The sequence below is a fragment of the Peromyscus leucopus genome, chromosome 20, assembly GCF_004664715.2.
Source record: "Peromyscus leucopus breed LL Stock chromosome 20, UCI_PerLeu_2.1, whole genome shotgun sequence".
In the NCBI taxonomy this organism is placed as follows: domain Eukaryota; kingdom Metazoa; phylum Chordata; class Mammalia; order Rodentia; family Cricetidae; genus Peromyscus; species Peromyscus leucopus.
The window spans coordinates 65,272,822-65,299,048 of NC_051080.1; the positions used below are offsets into that span (position 1 = coordinate 65,272,822).

The 26,227-nt window shown below is 49.2% G+C and overlaps 1 protein-coding gene across 15 annotated transcripts in view; it reads right to left on the minus strand.

The window, feature by feature from the left end:
* Mtss1 (MTSS I-BAR domain containing 1) overlaps window positions 1-13,994 on the minus strand; it is a 149,884-nt gene extending 135,890 nt beyond the window's left edge. For 3 of the 15 annotated variants that reach the window (XM_028871853.2, XM_028871861.2, XM_028871851.2), the window contains exon 1: window positions 13,343-13,993. In XM_028871853.2, the coding sequence (XP_028727686.1) occupies window positions 13,343-13,414 (72 nt within the window). In that variant the 5' untranslated portion in view covers window positions 13,415-13,993. Of the gene's footprint in view, window positions 1-13,342 lie in introns of all 15 variants that reach the window. The other 12 variants (XM_028871862.2, XM_028871866.2, XM_028871856.2 and 9 more) reach the window with 5 other exon arrangements.
* Window positions 13,995-26,227: the final 12,233 nt, after the last annotated feature.

The following is a 26,227-nucleotide window of genomic DNA, read 5'->3' on the forward strand; positions in this document are numbered from 1 at the left end:
TCCCACCAGAGGATAAGTAAGTGGCTGCCTGTGCACCTTATACTGCCTGAGGAAGTTTTCAAAGGGGTCACCCACCCTAACCACCTCGGAGTCCAAACAGACCCAAGAGCAACATCAGACCACCACAGTCCGTGGATAGTGCCAAAGGAACCACAAAGGACGTCACGGTAACCTTAGGGAGGCATGTGCTTGTGCGTGTATTCAACACGTCCTTCCCATGAGAAATCAGGTGCAGAAAGAGCCAATGATTTGTGCAAAGTGAGAGAGGACCTGCCCTCACTCCCACTTCATTATATGAATTGCTGCTAAATTTGCTCGGTTCCTCGGACAGTGAAATTGGCCTGGCTGACTCTCCAACTCAGGAAACATGAGAACTCATTCTTTAAGCACCTCACGCAGGGTTTCAATGTTCTTACCTAAGGCTCCTACGAAATGTGTGTGCGCCCTTAAGCCTTCCCAGGATAATGCCTGCTTCATGGAGCCTTCACTGTGCAGAGTCCAGAGCTGCTGCTCCATTCCTGTGTTCCTGTCTGTCAATACCCATGAGACGACAAGCAACACACACCACAACTCGGGTGCCCCACGAAGTTCAAAGTCTGCACCTCATGACTTTGCACCCGCACACGCATGCTCATCCAACTCTTTCCAGCATGGACCTACCAACTCCAAAATGACTTTCACTTTGAGATCCCGCTTCCATCAGTAGCTTCCATTTATGTTCCCCCAACCCTCGCAGAGGCAGGCACAGGTTCCTGAACTCATCAAACCCACCCCAGGGACTAGCCTTGGCCACACTATGTGCTGCATCAGTTTCCATTGGGAGCCGACAGCACCTCATCCATCACCCAACTCCCACCCCAAGCTTCCAGGAAAGATGCCCTGGTGGACCACAAAAGGTGCTACAGTTCTTTTTACAACGCTTGTGCATGCAAGGGTGTGTGTGTGTGTGTGTCTGTCTGTCTGTCCGTCCACTGGCTATCATCCATCCATCGTGGACAGAGAACTTTGACAGACAAATACATTCAAGAGTCTGAGCGTGACTAGAGTCAGCTGGCCCAACTTCAGATCTGTTCACAGAGTGACCTTAGAGGCAAGTGACTTCATCACCTGGTGCCACACCGGCTCCATCTGTAAAAGATGCTAATGGCTAGTTCCTGCCCCCAGAGGATGATTGCGAAGTTCACCAAACAATCCGAGTGCTTGAAGGGATGAGTAGCACAAAGAGCTCGACTCTGCTTTAGTGAATCAGCATTCAATGGCACCCTTCCTGAACAGGACATTAAATGAGTGCCTACTATGCACAGGCACTTAGTGAAGGTATAGCCTTGAAGAGAGAAGAGGTCAATATGCTTAAAAAAAAAAAAAAAAAAAAAAAAACAGTCTTTTTGGAAGGCTGAAGAGGAAACCATTGATCCCAAAGCCTCGAAGGACAGTGTTCTCCAAGCTGGAAAAACTGGAGCGCAGCGGGCGGGAGTTCCTCAAATGGGGTAACGCCTCACCAGGCTCTCAAAGAGGAAGAAGAAACTGTTCTGGCAAAAAGGGAAAGAAAGCAGCAAGACGGGAAATGTTTCCCCAAAGTCACGGCTAGCATGACTCAGTACGTCCACCTGGACTGTATTCCAGCTATAACCGGGGTGGAATGAAACACATAAAAAGAGAGAAGCCCTTGCTTCCTGAACAACAGAGGAAGCCTCTGGTAGCTCAGGGTGGCCTGGGCGCCTCTCCCACCGACCGCTGGCGCAAACCCTGCAAAACCTAGAGAGACGCGGCAAGGGTGTGCTAAAAGGGCGAATTCCTGAGCCCCACCCGAGATCAACCAAGAATTTTAAGGGTGGGCCTAGGGATTCGCACGGGAAGACTCTCTTGCTTTCTCAAAACCACCCAGACAGCGAAGACTGGAAGACCCCAGCAAGAGATAAGATGGCAAGTCCTCCCCCAAGCCCTTGGAAACTGGGAACTCAGCAACCTCCTGGCACTCATGTCCACATCCAACATCTTTCGAAATCATCCAGAAGATGAGCGCTCACACACAGGAATGTAAGCAGAGACGTGCTTTGCGAGACATTCAGGTTCCAGAAGCTTTGAGAAGTGCATTCCTTTAGGCCACAGATAAATCCTTCAAGGAAGGCCATAAAGCTGCAAAAATGTACTTCCTGCAGTGTTTCTTCAATTAGTGAAAAACTGCCCTAGCCCAAACACAGTTAAGGGGCTCGCTCCCCACCTCCGGGCCTTTGCACAAACTGAGCCATGCTTCCACTGGTCACTAGCTGTCACTCAATGTCCCCTTCCATGAGACTCTTCCCTCACCACTCTTGGAGACACGGATTCCTTTTAGCATTTAAGAGAATTGAGAGACGGCTCAAGGGTTAAAAGTACTTGTTGCCCTTACAGAAGATCCAGTTTCAGTTTCCAGCACCCACCCAGGGGCTCTCAACTGTCTACAAGTCCCATCCCGTGGGAGTCCAATGCCCTCTTCTGGCCTCCCAGGACACCAGGCATGCGAAACATCCATACACACAAAATAAATAATAATAAAAAATAAATAGTTTTGAGAATTGATCCATGCCACTTATCCATCCCTCATCTGTCACCACTCCATGAGGTTCCAGAGGCAGGAAATCATGTCCATCGTTTGCTGTTCTATATCCCCAGCACTTCCAGCTCGACCTGGCACACAGTAGGTGTGTGGACTTTACTATAGACAGACAAAACACAGTCACGTGGCCATCACGGAAACTGGCATAGCTTATGTAACTCCACACATGGGAAAGGGAAGACCGGATGAAAAGGAGGTTTCATGGTCCCTTTAATTGTCTGGGCTTTTGTGAGCCTGAACAACATAACCCACTTTGTAATTGGTGCTTATGGGGAACTTCACTTAATTGAAGTTTCTAGGTTTTCTTCCATTAATTTTATATAACTTATATAATCTTTCAGAAGTAATCCCCCATGAAATGTTCTCAAAACATTTGCTTTTTTTTTTTAAAGGAAAAAAACTCTGCCTCCTCTGACTTAATTAGGGTATCCCTAATTAGGGCCAGCACAACATCAAACGGCCAGGTTCCCTAGGAACCAGGTTCCATGGGACCGCAGGTCTCCTTCTAGTTGCAGAACGACCTCAGTCCCGGCTCGGGACGCAATGGCTCTGGCTCCGGGCTTGGCCATGGGCTACTCCTGGCGAGGCTCCTTACTACCTGCTTCCTATTGGGGTGTCTGATGCAATTATTCAGGCCCCATATCACATCCTGCTGTGGCACTGGCTTTGAAGGTTCAGTAAACAGTCATTTCAAAACAAAGAACGACCATTAAACCCAACTCAAAGACTTCCTTAATGGCAGCATGCTCGGCTGCAAGGAGCCTGGCTCCAGAATGCAATCGTGGTCTCCCTGGAAACCAATCCACCACATTGCCAGCCCCCAACGGCAAGGGTCTCCCCACTCCGGGCTGGCACTCCGTCTTCTGAAGTGGGTTCAAATACAGCTTGTGTCCTGAGGTGGGCCACACTGGACTCCATCCCTCTCCACCTATACCTCTCTGTTAATAAGGTAGAGGCACCGACAGGTCAACTGTTTGACCATTTCAGGCCAATTATTGGGCCCTGTCCCTCCCTTGAGACCTCTCAAAGTTTCTTGGGTGGGTAGGGTTCTGTGCATGTATGCATGTGGGTACACATGCCCATGAACACAAGCAGGCCAGAGGTGGATCTGGGGTGTCTGCCTCTCTCTGCCTCCAATAGTTCTGGGGTTACAGGAATGTGCAGACACGCCCCATGTTTTATGTAGTGCCAGGATTTGAACTCTGGGCCTCATGCTGGCACAGCAAACATTCTCCCCTGATGAGCTATCTCCTCACCCCACCACCCCGCCACCCTACCCCACAAAGCCTCCTGAAGCAGTCCAGAGGCAAATCTAGATTCTGTGTGTGATATATCCAGAATCCCGATGACGACTGAATTTCATCTTACTTGTGCAATAACGTTTCTGTGGTCAGAACTACCAGGCTCTAAGTGTTTGACACTCAGAAGCTGATTTAATTTCCCAGCAACCCAGTTGGGTAGACCCTGCTTTCATTCCTATTTTACAGATGGGGGAACAGAGGTGCAGAGAGGTTTGGCCATTTGTGGAGCCCAAAGTTAGGCCCAGGCCATGTGACATCAGCTCCACGACCATGCTCTAACGTGCCACTCAGGTTGTCCCTCAGAGTGTGGCATTTCAGAATTTTCTGTTCATGTTCTGTGGTGGGTGCATTTCATCCATCCCTTTGATGATTTCAGCTGTATCATCGGGATTCTGGATATGTGTATAAATGCTTGAGACCAGGTACTATCAGCAAGGAATTGTGGGGTGGCTGTGTGTGTGTGTGTGTGTGTGTGTGTGTATGTATGTATGTGTATACTTGAGACCAGGCTTGTTTCCAAATGTCAGAGTTTTCATTTAAATTTGCATAGACTTCCCCAATCTGAAAGTCTCAAGTCTAAAATGACCAGAAATCTGGGATTTGGGGAGTGTCATCACACTGATGCCCAGTAAAGTTGCAGAGTTTGGACTTGACTGTGAGAAACAACCTAAGGTAGCTCGGACAGACACCAAAGGACACTCACTTGCCAGGTATTTCACACCAAATCATTTACACCTACCTCCTCGTTTAATCCTCGGGGTAACTACTGTCCCCTCGCCCCATTATGTAGGGGGGAAGAAATCAAGGCTCAGGAAAAGTAATGATTTGCCCAGAATAATGAGGCCAAGAAATGGCAGAACCAGGCTTTAAAGTTCAAAGAAAACCCACTTGTGAGGATAGAAATTAGTTAACTATTTGGTAGACTATAAAGGATGCCCTCACAGAACCCCTCTTAGGAGGAGTGGCCTGAGAAGAAGACCCTTCCCCGTGGTACCTGGAAATGTGAGAATGATTTCAACAGGCAGAGATGAGGCAGGAAAGTGAGGAGCCATGGAGTGAGGCATCCTGGACACACACCAATCAGCTGGAGCCAAGTGTAGGGGGCCTAGCTGCCAACCAAGCTGAGGCCAGAGGCAGCTTTGGGCAGACAGGCAGGGAAGTCCAATAGGACCAGCTCTCAGGAGGGGGTGGAGGCTCCATGTGTCTTCAATACTGGAGACAGGCAGGGCCAGAGGCGATGAGAAACGGGTGGTGTTCACTCAGAAAACCAAGAGGGCCACCAAAGATAGCCCAGCAACGCGAGTCCTGCCTCCCCTCCCCTGTTCAGTGTCTCCGAAGGGCTTTTCTTCTCTCAGCCCATCCTCCCCTTATGAACAGTTGGGGTCTGCAAGTGGAGAAACGGAATGAAGCAGACCCCGCTAGGCAGAGGACTATTATGAACTCAGGGCTACTTTATTTGGCAAGAATGAAAAACCAAAAACACTGACCCTCTTCACTTCCAGAAGCTCCGCCACAGGCTCTACTGTGGCTCCCCAAAGGGTGAGTGAGATGGTGTTTGCCTGAAGCAGCAGGGAGATAAGGACTACCTAGATCTTAATTCCCTTCCCAATCTCCAGCATACAGCACCTAACACCTGGGCACATGTGCACCAGGCAAGAGGGGAGCCTTCCACAAGAAACACCCCATTTCAGAACATTCATGAGGAACCTACAAGGCAGGCATATTATCATACCCACTTTACAGAAAAGAAAACTGAGACTCCTAGAGACCGAGAAACTGGCTGCAGGGTTTCCTCTAGCTCCCTGTGTTCCGGGTCAGCAGGACTGCAGAGTGTCTACAGGGATTATTAAATATACCCTGACCACCAAGGGATAGGAGGTGAGCAGGAGGCTTAGTGTCTGTGAGATCGTTGCTGGTCAGTACTGGAGCCACTAGTCACCCATGGCTATTTAAACTCAAACAACTGAAAGAATCCATTCGTTCCTGTTACTTTTATTTGTGGGGTTTCTTTTCATTTTGTGAGACAGAGTCTCATACCACTCAAGCAGACCACAAAGTAGTCGAGAATGATCCTGAACTTCTGGCCCTCCTCCTCCTCCTCCACCTCCCAAACACCAGGGTTACAGTATTGGACCACTTTGCTTGGTTAAGAGTACGTAAAATTAAAAACTCAGTTCCTTGGCCATACTAGCAATGTGTGGCCAGTAGCTAATGTATCTAACAATTTTCATACTGTAGAAGAGCATATTACAGATCAGTAAAAATCTGCCAAGAATTCTAGATATGCTCCTGTTGACTTTTACTGGAATTATTTAGCATTTCGAAGTATTTTTATTGTAATTTTTAATAGTGATGAAAACTTTGATAGCAAAACTTACCATTTTGACTATCTGGAGAACTAAATTAGGTGATATCAAGATCATTCACATCCTAATACAAGTATCTAAATGGGCTCTTCTCATGCTCGGGTGAGATCACGAATGCGCTGTGGCGGAGCTGTACCTCTGTGTCGCTCAATCCTGGTGACCCTCAATCCTGGTGACCCTCAATCCTGGTGACCCTCAATCCTGGTGACCCTCAATCCTGGTGACCCAGTGCTTTCAAAATCCTATCAACTAAGGTGCTACCCGAACACTGACTCAGAGATGCTGGGAGCAGGGCCCAGGCATTCAATCTCCCAGGGTCCTCAGTGGGTCTTGACTGTAACCATGGCCATCACCCAAAGGGCACACATGCCCAGACCTCCTACCCGGGCCAGACCCACTATCCGGCCCTGCAGAGCTCCGTCATGTGGTGAGTTGGCAGGAAGAGAGTCAGAGTCAGTATCTGCTGCCCACCTCCGGCACTCTTAGCACGGAGCTCTCAGCACTGAGCAAGCCAGTATTTCCACTCCTGTCCGTTCTTGGAGGCAAAGAAATCAAATAAAAATACACACAGCTCAAAAGGCACTCGACTGATCTTTTTTTTCCCCACTTAAACAAGACAGGAAAAGAAAAGCCCCTTAAGGACTCTGACCAAGGCCATATATACCAAGAATTAGAGCAGGAAGGTGGTTTTTCTGGGGACCCCATCTGAACATGTTTCCAAGGCCTCTACCAACTCAGCCCAAACTGGAGGGCTACCAGGACATAATTAAACACAGAAAGCTCTTTTTACAGGCGTGTTCCAGGGCTGGACACAAAATGAGTTTGAGGTAAGGAGTTCGCTCCGAGGAGTCATGTGAACTTCGGGTGAACCTGACTAATCCATATGATTATGAGAGTACAGCCCAGCCTCAGACACCTTGACTCCAGACCCAAGCCCAGCACAGAGATCCCAGGGAAAGGACAAAAGGAGCCTGGTCCCCAAGGCACCCACAGAACCACGAGGAAAAGGACCTGGCAAAGCTGTCTGTCGGTAGGACTGATGAGTGGGGGGAAAAGAGGTCAGCCACGACCTCTTCATATTCTATAAATTAAACATTTTCCCCAGGGGTAACAGTGACATTAGAGACATCCACCCCTGAGTATCTCGATTCAAGTCCACTCCTCCAGGTCAGAGAAGGTCCTAGTTCTGTCTGTGACCCTCCTGTGGGCTTAGACGAATGAAGCACCAGCTTCTAGAAATATACCCATGCCCCTCCCCATACCTTCAGTTCTTAGCTCCACTCTCTGAATATCAATTCCACCTCATCTCAGACAAGTCACTGCATCTCTCCAAGCCTGGGTTGTCTCATCTGCAGAGTGTGTACCGTGAGTGTAAGGGTGAACATACAATCATCACACCTGACACTTAGTACAAGCCTGGCACATAGTAAGTCCTTCTCCAAGTCCCCCGCTGCCCACTATGCACCACATGCAATCAATAATGAGCACCTACTATGTGCCAGGTGGCATGCCACAGCATCAAAAACCTCACAACTGGGCTGAGGTAGAGAAGAATGAGTCACCCCGAGGCCTTCCCAGGGGGCTTAGAGATGGGGATGTAGCTTCAGGATAGTTTCCGTCCTGGGGCTGGCTGGGGGTGGTGGGGCTTGTTGTATTTTTGTGGCACAGACTCAAATGAAACCTGCAGTCTGCCGCTAATGTAGGGGAGAGCCTCAGCAATCCAACACAATAGGCTTCCTGAACGCTCCGCCAATTAATTTACTGTTTGTCTCTCCGTCTACTATTTAATAAGGCCGTATCAGCAATACAATCTGCAAATCTGAATTAAAATGCTTAAGGCATCAGCCAGTTCCAGTGAAGGGCCCCAACTATGTCCTCCTGGGGTTCTGAATGCCCAAATCCAAAAACCTGTCCTGTGGCTTCCGCTTAAGGCTGGGGAAAGGCGTTTTTTCATTTTCGCAGAGGTGTGGGTTTGGTGGGAAAGTGTCCTGAAGGCGATTTCAAGAAGTAATGGGGAACTCATCAAAATGATCTCATTTTTCCATTTCCCAATGGGAACCTCTAAATGGTCTCATCACAGAAGGAACCCTGCCAGCTCTCACCCATCCTTGCAAAGATGGAAACAGCTTGGATATAGACGATAAAGCATCTAATGGATCAATAGTTTCAACCTTCCCACCCTCCCAGCATTTCAGAAACCTCAAATGAGCTAGCCAAACTGATGGGTATTATTTTTTTTTTTTCCTTACAGCCCAAGATAAGACAGAAGAGGTCAAAGAGCAAAGGCAGCCAGCAGCTGTGAAGACCGGGCCTGTGGAAGGCACGCCAGGCCTATACTTTGTCAAAGTGTCCCTGTTTATGTGGGGCCCAAACGCAGCTGGAGAGGCTGGATTTGACTTGCTGACATGGTATTGTTGACACTGTAGCAGAGTTTGGTGATCCAACACAGCCGATAATAAAATACCACAGAAGAGACTACACGTACGTACGTGACTCTAGAAGGGTGATGCTGATCCCAGAGCTCAACTCAGCCTTCCTCCCATGAAAGCTATAACCTGGAAACAGCCTCCTCCTCCATTGGGGCCCTTACGAATTATGGAATTCCAAGCAGAAAGGTTTCAGGAAATCAAGCAACAAGTTCTAAATGATTTTATCTAATAGAATATGTAAGGAAACGCTAAGGTAAGCCCCAAAATGACATGTTTCCAAAGGAAGACAAGATCCACACCCCCAAACTCCCACAAGACTGCTGTTCCCCATAGAAGAAACCCTAAAGCTCCGAATGAGGCACCCACTCTGGGCAGGCTCCCTCTGCCAATTTTATGACATCTTTACTCTGCCTTCTTCTCCCACAGGCCCGAGATGAGGAAGCTGTAAAACCCTGGCCAAACACAACCATTTGCCAAGAGAAAAGCCAACATGGGGTCCATCTGTGACTCTGCTCATCTCACCTTGTGTCTGTCAGCCTCTACCCAGAGTGCCCCACTTCCCTCCCAGGACCAGGTTAGCCTGGATGGGTTTGTTTTTTTTTTTTGTTTTTTTTTTGTTTGTTTTTTTTCGTTATCTTAGTACAGACAATCTTTTTATTCGGAAGCATTCTGAAAGAGAAGCCCAAAAAGACTGAAGCCCTTCCCCTGACCGAAGGGCAGCCCATTCTTCCTCACTTGCGGCCATATTGCATCCGCATAAAGAGCAAGGGCACGACCTAACAGGAGGCCTTCTACCTAGGAGGCCTCAGTAAAGACCTAGGGAGTGAACCCCTCTTACTACAGGAACCCACGGCAGCTAAAGGGGCAGCCCTGAAGTCACTACACAGCCTTAGACCCGATAACCACACTGTCACCTCATGGTAAGTGAAGGGAAATGTCCCCGTGTGCCTCTGAACCACGGACAGATTTCCACGGAATTCAAGATGTCCCTTTAGCCGCTCTAATTTTAGATAGACCCTCAGACAGAGGATACTGGTGGCAGGCAGAGGTGGGCGGGGGCAGTCGGGAGGAACTGAACAAGGCCTCTATTCTGCTCCGCACAGGTGCCTGTAACAGGACACCCCTGTCTAAGACAACACATGGAAGGGCGGCATTCAGGTGCAGTTGGGTATTTTTTAGCTTAGCCATATTACATAAACCTGAACCCAGGGCAAAGTTCTCCCTGCAGCAGGGCCAACTCGGCTCCTAGCATCCTGGTGCTTGAGCAACAAGGACAAAGAAATATTTGATTCCAGCATCCAACTTTAAAAAAAAAAGTTAATTATTAAAAGACCGCTATCCCTGGGGAGAGATACTCTCAATTTTGGCTAGCAAAGCCTCTAGGACTTAGCAACTACGGGAAACATGGTCAAACTCTGGTTTAATGATTCAAAACAAACAACACTAATCTGTTTACCTTACTAAGAGCCAATTCTGCCCAGAACTTGGATAGAAATGAAAAGGATCCTAGGACCTCTTCGATAGTAACAGTCACCTGCAGACCACTGTCCCCCAGAAACACCAACCACAGCCCCTCCTCAGAGGCTACACGAAAAGCTGAGTTCCCTTTCCTTCTGGGTCTAACTCACACCAGGCAGCTAGCTCTAAGGGTGATTTACGTGGATCCGAGGGAAGACCGCCGGTAAGTGATTTTGCACACGGCCATTCATTAGTGACCACCACCACAGCAGGGTGGAAGGAAGGGGAAAACAGAGATTTCCTCTCATCAAGGGAGCCGTAAGTTTTCTAGCAGCTGCGGCCAGCTTCCCTTGGAGCCCCATCCCAATGGGAGCAAAGTGAGGCCTTCTTCTCCACCCTACCCCTGAAGAGGATAAACACTGCGTCCTGACAGCCCAGGACTCGGTCCAACGGAGAACCTTTGCAGAGAGCAAAGAATTCGCCCAGGCTTTTCCGTGTCTTGAGGTTCGGGGTGGCACCAGGCATGGAAATTATTCCACTTTCTGTTATCTTTTTATTTTCTCCAAAGAGGAAACTGACTCCCTTCCTGTGTTACTGCGCATTATGAAGTCTCAAATGCTCCTCAAAAAAACCCCATGTTCTTCGCCTTTTTCTCACCCCAGTTCAACATCACGTGAAAAAAAACAACTAAAACATGGTATGAAGATGGCACTCCAAATGGCTTCTCCAAACAAACAGGGGACCGAAATGACAATAAGCTGGTCATGAGTTTAAAGAGGAGAAGAGAAGGACAAGGTCATCAGAATGCCAGCTGACATTAAAAGCTGGCTTTCTTGCTGACAAGGCCACATATCATACGCTGCTTATCCTATTGAGCCCAATTTAATCTTGTCACTTTTGAAGCGTCACTGCGGCCCAAGCCAAAGAGAAGTCTTCCAAAGAAAACTCGGTGAAAATATTTAGTGGTTCCCTGTCGCATAAACAATCTCAGAAAGAAATCAGACAACCTGCATGCGATCCCTGATCCCTCTACTCCCCCAAAGAGTCTAAAATTCTTCAGAACCCAAAGCACAGTGTAATCTTCCACTGGTCCTTGATTTTGAAAGTATTGTGGGGGGGACGAAATGTTTACCCACAGGATAGTGAACACATCAAACACAAAGAGACAGAAGCTAGAGTCAACACCGAGGAAGCAGTGCATAAGAGATTTTCCAACTGAAGCCACCTTAAACACCTACGAATGTCTAGGCAGAGCCCACCCCAGGCAGCCAGCTGGCAGGTGGAATGTGGCGCAGTCATCTTGGGGAAGGAGTACCTTCTGAAGGGCTTTAGGTTCAAACCACCTACTGGAAAGAACTGAGCCCTGGTTCTAGATTTAAAAAAAAGAAAAAGAAAAAGAAAACTCCAGGTGTGATTACTCAGGGACTGAAGTCAGTAATCAGTTTAGATCCCTGGATTCCTTGTTTCTATTCAGGGACTGGAAACATCATTATCTCCTCCCAAAAAAAACCACAAGCGGCTTTACTGACCCATCTAAAATACCTCCTCTGCACATCACAACATACAGTGTGTGCCTCACACCAAAGCTTGTTTTGACTGTAATAAGGTGGGTGAAATTTAAGTTAACAATAAATACCAGAGCCCAAGGAGGGGCATCAATCTTTGTTCAAAAGAACACTTCGATAATTCAATGCGGATTGAGGGCAAAGGAATGAAAGGACTGTCTTTGAAGAGACTAATCCATCTAATTCCAAGCGACTGGATTAGAGGCATTCCTGGGCGAGCAGGCTCTGGCTACAGATTAGGCTACACGGATTTCTGACAAAAGGCACGAGCTTGGTAGGACTGCAAAACAGACATGAGCACCAGGAGGAGGCACCTTGGCAAAGTTCACCCTGGGTGAGGTGGCAGTTGGTTCTAAAAGGAGGTGGCAGGCGTGACAGCTGAGCATTCCTACCCAAAGTCCATGTCGGAGGCCCAAGGCCTCTCCAAACCTTACACTTCACCAGACAAAAGCTTCCCCAGGCGCCAGGCAGCGGCTGAAGAGGGGCTGTCCACACCCACTCGCCAGCACAGCTTTCCAAACCTGCCCACTCTTTTGGAAGCCGAGCTTTTAATTAAACACCACCTCCCCGGATCTGTTGAGGCAGACTAGGGCTGGCCTCGAGCCAAAGAGAAGCTCCCTAAATACACTTGGAAAAAAAAAATCCCCCCCTACCGCCCCCAATTCCCACCTCCAGCCAGCTCCTGAAACAGGTTCTATTTTATTAGTGTGAGTAACATAAGTCCCGGTGTACCTCGGTGCCCCAGAAAACCCACATTCGAGGATCAGGTTATCTCCAGTCCCACCCTTTGCAGGAAAAAGCAAAGGGTGTTGTTCCCCGCCCCCAACACACACGCGCGCGCGCACACGCACACGCGCACACACACACACACACACACACACACAATCTTTTCGAGAGAAGAGTGGGGTGTGGGTGTGTGTTTGCGGGAGCCGGGTATAGTTGTTTGGGAAACCTCAACCTTGCGTTCCCGCTGTGAGCCTCTCAGCTTCGGGGTCCCTCATTGACTACTCTGGGAACTTCTGCACCCTGGCCCGGGGGAGGGTGCGGGGAAGGCACGGCACACCCTCAGCAGCTCCAGAACAGACTAATTAATAACTAATTTGTTCAGATTCCCCTACTCCAGGTAGACCTGAAAGCCAAGCTTGTAACAAGCCTGCCACCCGATCTCCCACGCCGGGAGATTCCTTTCTGCATCCAGGCAGGCAGGGCCCCCACTCCTGACCCACCACCGCGCCAAGCACCCCACCCCAAACCCAGGGAGTCAGGTGTCCGCCCGGGCGTCCAGCTTCCATGGGTCGCAGACACTCAAGTCCAGGGACAGACAATGGGAAACTTAGAACTAGGGCCCTAAGCCCCCAAAGGAACAAGATGGTGTCGCCCCCTGGGATAATGAACGCAGGGGTTGGCAAGGGGCATCAGACTGCACCCCCTCTCCCTAGCCCCCGGGAAGTCGCCCGCCCAGTGACCCAGCACAGCCGGAGCAGCGCGGCGGGCGAGCAGGTGACACCCGGGTCTCCGGAGCTCCCGCAGGTGGCCGGCGGCCACGGTGCAGGCGTAGGCTAGGCGGGCTGCGGGAGAGAGGAAGCCCCGCGGCGAGGTCAGAGCAGCCGCGCCCCCGGCGTCCTACCTTCATGTCGCTGATGATGGTCTGGAAGAGGCCGCCAAGCGCGCTGCATTCCTTCTCGATCACAGCCTCCATTTTCCCGGCGCGGCGGGGACAGGACGGGCTCTCGGGGCCGCTGCACTGCGCACGGGGCCGGGCTCGCTCAGCCCGGGAACGGTTTCACCCTGGGAGCGACCCGCCTCCGGCTCGCCGCCGGTTTTGCAGAGAGCACGCGGTGCTCGCGATCCACGGCGCTCTGCCCCGCAAGTCCCAACCCGAAACGCCCAGCGGCTCCGGAGGGCGAGTCGCCTACGTGCAGCGCTCGGCTCCTGGCCTCAAAAATGCCCAGAGAAGACTGACAATCAAGCCACCACGGGTGCCCACGACGGAAACAGCAAAGCCCATCTTGGTGCAAAGAAAACCGCCCGCTGACCCGCGGCCAGCGCCATTTAAAAAAAAAAAAAAGAAAGATTTTTTCCCCCCCCAAAAAAAAATGTAAAAATTTTTTCCTGAAATTCAAAAAGAAAGGAAAGAGAGAACGAAACGGGCCAGCGGCAGACGAGGTCAGCTCGCGGCGCCCGGATCTGTTGCTCGCAGACGCGGCCGCCGCCTCCTTTTCACTCGTGCGCGCCCGGCCTCCGCGCTCGCTCTGGCGGAGCTCCCGGGAACGTTCGAGGGGCGCACGCGCGCTCGCGGCCGGGAGGCGAGCGCGGGAGCGCGGGGGCGGGGGGAGGCGCGCGCTCGCGGCCCGTGCGTAAGCCGCCCGAGGGCGGGGCTGGGAGCGTGCTCCGGCGAGGAGCGGTGTGGGGCGCCTGCTGCAGGGAGGAGCCGATGGGAGGGTAGGCGAGCCCCGGTGTGCATCTCCCGGACGCTCCGAGCACCTCGTGTTGGGGTGGGGGGGTGTCTCAGCGTGGGGAGGGCGAGTCAGCGCCCATCCGCCCACAATGGCCGCTAGCGTGCCGTGAAGCCGGCCCCGCCCCTCGGGGGGGACCTGCAAGGTCGGCACGTTCAAGTCCTAAGCCCAGCACCTGGTGAGCGCCCAGCGGGGCGGGAAAGCTGCAGCTGCAGCTGCAGCCTTAGGAGGAGGAGAAGCCTCTTGGGTGATGTCAGGACTGCAGCGCCGAGTCACGGTTGCAGTAGAGCCAGCTACAAGATGAAGGAGAGTTCGGGAAGAGCCTCCTGCAGTGGGATGCGGAGTTCGATCAAGTTGCAGGATGCTGGATTGATCTGCTGTGGCAGAGTAAATGCAAAGCGCATCAGGGTTCCTATCGCCTACTCATCTGTCTGTAGAGATCGCTGGCGGCGTGTGGCTTGAATGTTGATGGTTTTCAAGCCTGTGTTGCCGTAACTGCAGAAAAAGCCCCCTCGAGAGGTTTAACACAGGGCACCAAAAATTAAGGTAGACCTGGGGCCTGGTGATTGTGTCCCTAGCTCCACTTTCAGGAACACTCACTCTGACGTCTTCAGTGTCTGATAGGGGGTCACATGGGCAACTTGTAAGCAAAATTAAAGCACCTAACTGAACTTTGACGCTTAAGCGTTTGAAGAACGAGAGTAAATGGAGCCCGTGTCGAGCTTGACCGAAAGAATCTTGAGTCAAATGCTGTGGTCCCGTTGACTCGGCTTAGTAAGTCCTAATTTAACACTGCCTGGTTAGAAGGATGTAGGGAATTGTATCGCAACAAAAAACGATGATGTTTCATTTTCCTTCAGGCCAAGAGTGGAACTCAACTCAGCTGCCCAACCTAATCTCCCTGACATCAGAAGGAGAGGCCTGACCTTCTGTAAGTCACTGGTCTCTTAGGCAACCCTGCCGCATCCAGTCCCCAAGGACATTCAGTTGCAAATGTCTCATCCTCACCTTGCCGGTATTAGTACCTGACACGTGGTTTGTTCTCCCGAATTACCATTATTTTGATGTTAATGATCCAGATGACTGGAGAGCCCGATTGCCTGGTTCAAGCTCCGTGTTACAACCTATGAACCCTGTGGCCTTGAATAAGTTACCGAAGCCCTCGGGGCCTCGGTTTCCTCCTCCATAACTGGAACTGATGATGCCACTGGCCTGATTAGCTGTTCTAAGCACTGAAGGGCTAATAAATAAAAATACTTAGAGTAGTATCTGATAGATGGGAAGTGAACACTCAGGAAATGCTCAATAAAAGTAGAAGCCCGGCCAAGGCTCATGTACAATCTGGCTCCAGAGCACCTATTGCCAGCCTGCAGTAATGGCATGCAATCCCATGCCTACCCAGTGAAGTCTGCGTTTTATACAATACCTCTCACCTAAGGTAGGTCCTTGTGTTACTGATGGAAGAGGTCCGACCTGGTTTTCCGCCAAACCCCAGTGATTAAAGGTCCCTGCCTTGACCCAAACAATACCCCTCAACTGCCTCCCACCCACCTTGGTCCAAACTTAGCGGTGTCTGTCTGCCAAAGCACACTGCTCTTGTAGCTTCCTTTTCCCCTAGACTTCAAGCAGGTTCCGTACTAACTCAGCTGCCCTCTCTTGAGACCAACATGTCAGGGTGCTCTTTGAAAAGGTCTCCTTGGAAGCTTTCCCAGAGAGGGTGACAGATATGCCCCTCCAGCAGACTATTCAGTTTTATGGAATGCTGGGGGGAAGGGAGGGGGAAGCACGGGATTTGCAGCCTTGGTGTTAGGCAAGTGCTCTCCCAACTGAGAGTTCCATACCCAGCCCCCGGTTTTGTGTTTGTTTTTTGAGGCAGGCTTTCACTCCGAACTTTACAGTCTAAAGCCACCCTAGCCTGGCAGTTCACTTGCCTCTACCTCCGGAGCGCTGGGATTATAGATACACAGTATCACACCTGGCCTTTGGCAGTTTTAGATTGGAATCCAGCTGCCCTGGATTGGAGAGGCGTTGGAAAGGGGGCCATGGCAGCATCATATTAGTACTACGCTGTATTCTGCTGTACTTGAGGATCTTGCTGACTTACTCCTTCCTTCAAGAACTGAATGGACAGATGGAGTATTTACTTCTTCTTTGGTGGTGGTGGCGTGTGTGTGTGTGTGTGTGTGTGTGTGTGTGTGTGTGTGTACACAGGTGAATTTGGAGAATGGAAAAGGACATGGGCAGCAGAGGGCGACCTCAGGTATCATTCTTTAGGCTATATACTTTTTTTTTTAAGTCATGTGCTCTTACAGGCCTCGATTTCTCCAAGCAAGTAAGCTAGGCTGTCGGGCCGGGCCAGTGATCCCCAGAGATCTGCCTGTCTCACCCTCCCCAGTGCTGGGATTCCAAACTTAGCATTTTTATTGTGTTGTCTGGGGATCTAACTCAGGGCTCCCTACCTGCAAGGTAAGCACTTTGCTGACAGCTGTCTCTCAGGCACGACCCTTTGTTGTCACCCTTTTTCTAACTTTTTTATTCTCAGTGCTAGGAATTGAGCCCAGGCCCTTGTACAATGTAACAGTTTGTAATGACCCCTACGAGTTCCAGAACTAACCTGAGGAATTTCAACCCCTCTGGTCAAGAGTCAACATGGCTCAGAATGTGCACTCCCTGTCCAACTCTCGACCTCTGGCCCTGAGGCTATTTGATCTGGGGAGCCAGCCTGTTTCCCCAGGGCTCCCCACGCCCTGGCTATCCCAAGGACTGGCATGGCCGTCTGTGCCTGAGACTTAATACACTACACCTGTAGGTTGGCTTCCCAGCCTTGATCCTCAGCGCTGGCCCTCCAGAGGGGTCTGCCCAGCTGGTCCCCAAACGGCTGCGTATTGAAAGTTACTGAGGGAATGTTAAGCCACCCACGCCCGGACTCTCGTGCTAGGAGTCTGATTTAGTTGGTCTAGGCTGTGGCCTGACCTTAGGACTTGTCAGAACCTCCCAGGCTATTCTTCCCCACCACCCCCTCCCACCCTACCCCCACCCCCAAGACAGGGTTTCCCTGTGCAGCTGTGCAGCCCTGGCTGTCCTGGAACTCACTCGGTAGCCCAGGCTGGCCTCAAACTCACAGAGCTCCACCTGCCTCTGCCTCCCCAGGCATGTGACACCGCCGTCCCACCCAGGCTGTTCTAATCTGTGGTAAAGTTAGAGGCAGTTGTGAGAGCTGGTTAAGATAGCAGCCCGAACCTGACACAGTTGGGTTAGTTTGGGCTGTCACCTCACAGCTCACTCACTGGTGCTGGTGCTTGCACTAGCCCCCACGTGTGTGTGTGTGTGTGTGTGTGTGTGTGTGTGTGTGTGTGTGTGTGTGTAGGTGCTAGTTCGTGCACATTCTTGTGGAGGCCTGCAGATAACCTCAGGTGCCATCTGATAAGTTTTTAGGCCTCCTGAAGGCCTCTCCACCCACACAGCAAACTGAATCAGCCCGAGATGGAAAAGCCCAGGTTTAATGGATAAAGCGTTCCCAGGTGACCCCTGCCCCCTGCCCCCCACCCCCCAGACGGGAAGAGAGACCAGAAGAAACACGTGTCTATTTTGGGGGGGGAATGCAGCTTATATACCCTGTGGGGGTGGTCTTGAGCCTCTCTGGGGGAGGAGCTGTATTTGGCGGGCTTTGAAGGGGCGGGTTAAAGGAAAGAGATGGGGGCGGGGGAGTTGAGGTGGATCTTCCACCAGACTCCTTCCAAACATTCCAGACTCTGGGTATAGGGATGCCAAGGTGCCAGGGGCTGAGATGGAGCTCCCACCCAAACACCATCCAATCCACATTGAGTTGTTTTGTTTGTTAAGTTGTTTTGTTTGAAGAGTGTGTTTACCTGCATGTATGTCTGTGTGACAAACTTTTCCAGCGGAGACGTGGTGCACACATGTCTACTCATCCCAAATAAGGATCCCACAACAAACCTAAGTACGGATACCACCAAAGTCCAATTTGGTAAACCAATGAGTTTTATTGGGGTTACTTATAGCAATATGGGTGGAGGGTCATTTACAGAAGCAGAAATGACAGCTGCATCACCAAGGCCCACCCCAGCATGGGTGACAGCGCACAAAGCTGGGAACCTGGAGCACACTGCATAGCCTGAAAGCAGCATAATAGGTTGGAGAGTGTCCTTCCCACGTGCCTCAATTGGTCTGAGCCTCTTCCGGGCAGCCCAGCTGGTTTCTCTTCTTCTAGTCAGCTGGTCTTTTCCGAAACTCTCCTTTACAGCTTAGTTCTTTTGGCCTGAGAGGTAAGCTTTTATTGCTTACTCTGGCACAGTGGGGCCTAGTGAATCTAGTCAGTTTCAGGGACTTCCTGAAGCTGTTTTGAGTTGTTTATCTCCCTGCTTTAAGGGGCTTTCCTGCAGGATGGAATGTTTCCATCTCAGAAACTGCTAGACAACAGCACCATGTATGTGCCTGGTGCCCCTGAAAGCAGGATGTGGACTTGGGGTCCCTCTGGAGCTGGAGTTATAGAAATTGCAAATTGCCATATGGGTGCTGGTAACCAAACTTGGGTCCTCTGCAAGAGCTCTTAACCACTGAGCTCTCTCTCCAGCCCCAAACCTTGTTTTTTGACTCAGGGCCTTTCGCTGGCCTGGCGCTCGCCAAGTGACTGGTTCATCTAGCTGGCCAGTAAGTCCCAGGAATCCACCTGTCTCTGTCTTCCCAGCACTGGGGGTGCAAGCATGTGCCACCTGACATCTTTGTCATGGGTTCTGACAATCAAACTTGGGCTTGCAAAGCCAACGCTCTACCTACCAAGCTGTCTTCTCAGCCTTCAGCGATTCCATGTCTGCATCTTTAAAATCAAGATAATAGGCCGGGCATAGTGGTGCGTGTCTTTAGACCCAGCACTGGGGAGCCAGGGGCAGAGGGGTCTCTGCGAGTTTGAGGCCAGCCTGCTCTACATAGTGAGTTCCAGGACAGCCAGATCTATATAGTAAGTCCCTGTCTTGACAAAAAAATAAATAAATAAATACAAGTAAAAAATAAAATAAAGATAATAGACATATTGGGTGGGCATTGAATGCCTTAGACTAGTACTTGGCACAGTGGCTACTCACTAAAGATTAGGTTGTTGGGCTGGCCAAAGATTCAGTGGGTAAGGTCACTTGCTGCCAAGCCTGGTGACCTGATTTTGATTCCTGGGTCCAACATAATGTTGGGAGAAAACCAACTCCTAGACATTGTCACACACACACACACACACACACACACACACACACACATTGAATAAATAAAAACAAAGATTACATTGTCACTATGGCTCACTTATAAGTTGGTTTAAGCTTACCCTGGTGACCTATAAGCAGAATTCTTTATGAACCAACAATAGCCACCGAATCCCTTAGATAACGGGGCAGTTCCCAGTATATAAAAGGTTTGAGTTAGAAACAGACCCATTTTGAAAATGAAATTAGCAAAAACCTGCTCAAAATCTCTCTCACAATGACTCACCCTAAGAGATGTTTTGCATGTGTTTTGTGGATGGTGGCCTAGGAAATGCCCCAATCTAACATATATGTTTAACTTGGATGTCCAGAATGTGTCATTGAGGCAGAAAGCTAATGAAGAGGGTGACAGATTAGTGGCAGGCTGAAGTAACACTGGACCATCAACAGGCCCACAAAGACCATGTTTAGACATTGGGCAGAGGCCTGCTTCTGGAGTCAGCGGCCCCAGGGCCAAACACAGGCAGAAATGTGAGCTTTAATCGATGCCATTTTATAGTGGCTAAAACTTAGTGCCATGATGTCATGTTTTCCAATTTTTATGTTCTCTTTTAGCTTTCTCAACTCGAAAACATTCATCCTCTGCTAGCCATGGGAGTAAAGTGAGTGGGGTTGGTTCACAGGAAGCCACGGAAAGAATCTACATTTTTCTGGGACTGTCAAAAAAAAAAAGCTGTATTTGAGGGTTCTAAGTCCCCAGGACATGTGTCTTCTCTGTGGTGAGGTGAGAAGAGTTCCATTCATAGCCTGTCATGTTTTTTTTTAGACCTACTGTGTGCCAAGCCACACCTGCTCCCATGGGAGCATCGGTTTCATTCACTTTCAGGCCTGGCCAACCTTTTGACATTGTGATGTGATGCTGTTATATACACAGTTCATGAAAGAGAACCTTACAGTCCAGTTATAAAAAAAAAAAAAAAAAAAAAAGTCTCTCTCTCTCTCTCTCTCTCTCTCTCACACACACACACACACACACACACACACACACACACACACACACACACACCCTGCTCATAAATGTTTAAGCACATTTCTAATTTTGTGGTGGGTCACATTCATGGCTATCCTTTGGTCCAGACATACCTGAATACCTGAATGTTCCCATGATAACTACTGATCTAGCTGCTTACTTGGGTATTAAGAATGAGGTTCTTGGGGAGCCTAGATCCCTGCTACAAAATAAGGAAAGGAGGTTTTTTAGGACCTGACCCCTCCTCACCGACAGTATTTCCGGGGCCTGGCTCTTTTATGCTCCCTGTGAGCTCCCTAATAGCTGTGAGGGAGACACTGGAGCAAGCTACAGTGGTGACCACAAGGCACGAAATGTGCGTTCTTTTGGAAACCGTGCATTCACATATTGAGAAACACGCAATTATTTCAAATCTATCAGCAGTAACTGAGTTGGTTTTAAAGTGAAAAGTATGGGCAGAGCCAGAGGGCTCGGCGGGTGAAGCTGCCATCAAGGCTAGGAATCTGAGTTTGGTCCCTAGGGCCCGCATGATGGAAGGAGAGAACCAACCCCCACAAATTGTCCCTGATCTCCACAAGCTGATTGAGGCATGTGCGTTCCCATGAGAGCTGATGTTTCAGTGCCCCAGGGAAGAGTCCGTGGTTTGGGGAATCCAGAGGTCTGGTTGTTCATCCACCAAGGGACCAGAAAAGCAATTTTGCTCTCATGTAAGGCAAGGACATGCAGTTGATCCAGGACCCCACAACTACACTGTATCAAGGACAAAGGGGACCAAAAAGCAGGAAGCTGATGCAGACACCTGATGGTGTGGCTGAGCGGAGACGAAAAGCATCCAGTGAGAATCTGCAACCAGAAGCCTCGCTACAGCTGTGTCTGAGTTTTAAATTTGCCTTATCTTGCATGGACCCAAAATAACCAAGATTTAAATTAATGTGAAAACTTGTTACTGGCCTAAAGTAAGGGTAGGCAAACTGAAAGGATCAGAGTTAGCATAAGACACCCAAAAACCGAGTTCTCAGCACAAAGATTTGTTCCAGAGGGACAAAGGGCAGGGCGTAAGAGATAAGACAGGAGATAGGGGATGAGGGAGAAGAGGGAAAGGAATGAGAGGAGGAAGGGATATTTGCCCTGAGGGACAAAGGACAGCCTCTGGACAGAGAGGAGACAGATGTGGCCCATAGGCAAATGGCAGTTTATAAAAAGAAAGGGAGAAAACCCCAGTTAGGAAGAGTTGGTTCATTTTAATTGGGCATGTTAATTAGGGCAGCCAAAGGAAGGCTTGTGATTGCAGGACTTCAGTACTTTGATAGCTGGACCTTGGTGGTCAGCCTCGGGGGAGGAAGTGGCCAAATAAGGGACTAGACCTTGGTGGCCGGCTTTAGGACTGGAATTTTAACAAGGTAGAGGGGATGGGGAGAAGGGTAAAAGGCAAAACCTGTGGGCAACGTGTTTGCCGGCTTGGGCCTGCTAGAGCCCTTCACAAACCAGTAAAAGCAAATGAGAACCAGCCCTGGGGCTTGGGGAAAAGCTCACTGGGTAGAATGATTGCCTTGCATACACAGAGTCCTAGGTTCAGTCCTCAAGAGCCGATAGACTGGGCATACGGGGAGTCAGGAAGATCAGAAGTTCAAGGTCATCCTTGGCTATATTGTGGAATCCAGGCCATCTGGAGAGACTTGAGACCCTATCACAAAAAATAAAAGAAAAAAACAAACAAAATGAAACAACAACAACAACAACAACACAGACACACACACACACACACACACACACACACACACACACACAAACAACAACAGCAACAACAAAAATCCTCTACTTGAAAGGCATGGTGACTTGAAAGAAAATGACCCCCAAAGGGAGAGGCACTATTGGGAGGTGTGGCCTTATTGGAGAAAGTATGTCACTGTGGGGGTGAGCTTCGAGGTCTGCTATGTTCATGATACACCCAGTGAAACATTTCACTTCCTGTTGCCTGCTAGTCAAGATGTAGGACACTCGACGACTTCTTCAGCACCAGGTCTGCCTGCACGCCACCACGTGGCCCCGTGATGATAATGGACTAACCCTCTGAAAGTGAAAGCTACCCCAATTAAATGTTTTTCCTTTGTAAGAGTTGCCGTGGTCATGGTGTCTCTCCACAGCACTAGAAACCCTAACTAAGACAAAAGGCATCTACCATCATTCAAGTCCTCCTCAGAATTTCGCAGACAACCCCCCTGAAATGAGTTCACAATTCAAAATTATTAAATATAGAAGCAAAAAGTAAGCCCGTGGGACCTGGAAATAGTGGAACAGTTTGAAAGAAGGAGGTTTAAAATGGTTCGCCTAGGCTGATGAGATGGTTCATTGAGTAAAGGCATTTGCCAGCAAGCCTGGCAAACTGAGTTCAGTTTCCAGGGCCCACACAGGAGAGAACCAATTCCTAAAAATGACCGATACATACAATGAAATGTGCACTACCCCACCCCTGCACAATCTAAATAAATAGATAAATGACATTAATTTAAAATGCTAAGTGACTCACCTATCAAGGAGGCAAAAGTTTAAGGTACTTTGAAAGAGACATGCATTGTGTCTTAGTTAGGGTTTCTGTTGCTGTGAAGAGACGCCATGACCATAGCAACTCTTATAAGGAAAACATTTAATGGGGTGGCTCACTTACAGTTCAGAGGTTCAGTCCATTATCACCACGGGTGGGACATGGTGGCGGGCAGGCAGACATGGTGCCAGAGTTGAGAGTTCTACTTCTGGATCGGCCGACAACCGGAAGTGAACTAAGACGCTGGGCTTGGCACACCTCCTGATAGTACCACTCCCTTTGGGGGCCATTTTCTGTCAGACCGCCGCACATTATGGAAAAAGGAATCAACCAGAAAGTTTAGAAATGGAGAATGCAGTTGTTGAGCTTAGCACTGATACTGAGTTCTGCAGAGAGTCAAGAGAAACTGATAAGATGGGACTGAAAAGAGAATCCTTGACCAGAAAAGAAAACGTTCGGAAGTAAATAGAAAATAGGACGGGAAGAAGTAGGAGACGAGGCAGACATCATAGAGGAGCGGCTGTTCTCATAAAATTTGACTGCGAATTCTCCAGAGATGATGAAGGGCATGACTCTCCAGTTTCTGGGAGCACAGCGGAGTCTGCGCAAGGAAAACCAAATGAGTATGTGTGCCCACACCGGAAGTTACAAATCGCACTGCATGCTCGAAGTCAGAACAGAAAGAACGTTTACAAAGACAAGATGAAAAGTGTGTGCCACTGGGGCGCGACAGTCTTGCCCGTGGCTTGAGGTCATGGCAAAGTATGTCCCCGGAGACTCGGTGGGATACTTCGCTATCGGGACTTGGTGTAGCTGACACCAGCATGAGCTGGTGCAATGTCTCTTTGGAAGAGATCTAGCTGTGCCGCGGCCATGTGACGGAGCCCGCCCTTCCCAAGTGTCTCCCTGGGGCTGTTTATTTGAAGTTTGGTGTCAGGGTGGTACTAACAGGAAACAGATGGTTGACTCAAACAGAGTCATGGAGGAAGTTTAAGAGAGAGACCGCTTGAAAGAATATGAGCAGGTTTAAGGAAGCCAAGGGACCATCCTGTCCCAGGGGCCATCTGCGATAAGAAGCCGCCACCACCACGCTGGGCCTGAAAAGCAAGGAGGCAGGAAGCATGGAACTCAAAGGCAGCTAGCTACCTGAGCTGCAGGTTCTCCATAGAACCACACCCCTGCTCTCCCCCCACCCCAGCCCTACAGCAGCTAGACCCCACAATATTAGCCCAAGCTTTTCCCCAACTCTCCTCAAATGCATTCCAGTTTGGACAATACATGGCTTTATCATTTGGGCATCTGATGCTGTGGTCCTTATGGAAGAGCTTCCTGAGAAATGAAGCTATGCAAAGAAAATGGAATGTAAACTGGAGGCCGGGAAAGCAGCACCATGTACTGAGTAGTTCCTGCTCAATGGTAGACTATTTTTTTTGTGTGTGTAAGCGTTATAATTCACATCTCATAAAACTCACCCCTTTAAATTCCACAATTCCATTTTTTTTCATATTTACAGCATTGTATAACCACACCAGAACCAACTTTAGAATATTTTCATCATTCTTCCTCTTGATCCTCTGCCTACTAGTAATCACTCCCCAGCCAACTTCCCAGCCCCTAGACCTAAGCAACCATGAATCTACTTTCTGTCTCTCTGATTTCCTATTCAGACACTGTATTGATGAATCTTACACTGCACGGCTGCTTTCACTTAGCACGGTGTTTTCAGAGTTCATTCATGTTATAGTAAGGGATGTATACTTTATTCCTGTTTATATGAGTGTATGTTTGCCCGCTTGTCTCTTTGTGTACAACATGCATGCAAGTGCCCACAATGGCCAGAAGAGGGTGTTGGGACCCCTGGAACTGAAACTATAGATGATGTGGGTGCTGGAACTCCAAACCTGGGTCTTCTGCAAGAGCAGCTGTTAACTGTGGAGTCGTCTCTCCAGCCCCTCATACATAGTTTTTGTGTGGGTGTGCTTCCTGTGTGTGTGTGTATGTGTGTGTGTGTGTGTGTGTGTGTGTGTGTGTGTGTAGTATCTGTGTGCATGTAAGTGTATGTACACATGTGTGCATGTACATGTGGAGACCACAGTTTGATGGTGGGTGACATCCTCAATGACTTTCCATCTTATCCTTTGAACAGACCCTTCACTGAATCCAGGGCTCACAAATTAGCTAGAGTGGCTGACCAGCAAGCTCTAGGAATCCATCTGTCTCTGAACTAAGATCATACAGAGTCACCTAGATTTTTCTGTGAGTGCTGGGATAGGAACTTGGATCTGTAAGGATCCAGCATGGTAAAGTGCATGGCAGGCAATTTACCGACTGAGCCATTTCCTCAGGACCTGGATGTGTGTTTTCAGTTCTCTTGGATGTGTGTCTACTATTGGAATTGTTGGTCATATGGAAAAAGCTATGTGTAACCTTCTGGAGAATGGCCAGGCTATTTTTTTAATAATTTTTTTATTACACATAATTCACAAGGCTTTTGTACCGTGAAATTACTATGGGAACCATTGTCAAACAATTTGTGACAGTTGACACCAGCCTTATCAAAAGATCTCTCTGCTCTGTTAGCCCTAGCTAGTCACCGGAGGCACAGTAACCTCTCCATTCCCTAGCCTTCCACCCATATCAAATTGTTAACTGATTCTTTCGACAACTTGACTTTTTTTGTTGTGGTGGTGGTGGTGGTTGGTACTAGGGAAGGAACCTGAGGCCTCTTACATGCTAGGTTAGCCACTGAACTAGCTATATCCCAAGCCTTCCTTTTAAATTTTGGTTCGTTTTTTATTTTGAGACGGTCTCACTAAGTTGACCAGCCTGGCCTTGAACTCACACTGCACCTGGAGCTAGCCTGGCCCATGCCGTCTTCCTGCCTCAGCCTCCCGTATAGCTTGGATTACAGGGAGATGCCACAAGGTCCAGCCAAACATCATCTTTAAAAAAAAAAAAAAGGTTTAATTCACTTTAGAATGTGCTAGGCATTTCTAGCTTAAACTCCATGATTAATAGAATTCTACAGCAGTCATTCATACTCTGACTGTTCACTCTCTTAGATGTCTGATTGTAGTCATTCATGTTCTGGCCACACATCTGTCTCTGGCTGTAAACTTCACCTACTTTACATGTTTAAGTTAACAGAGAGGCTTGGGGTTTTCTCTTGACACCCCCAAAACCCAAGCAGAATGACTGCAGTTTCAAGAGGTTTTACCTAGGCTAAGGCAGGCTGCTTTCCCTTAGCTTGTTAGCTTTTCCTTGAAATTAACAC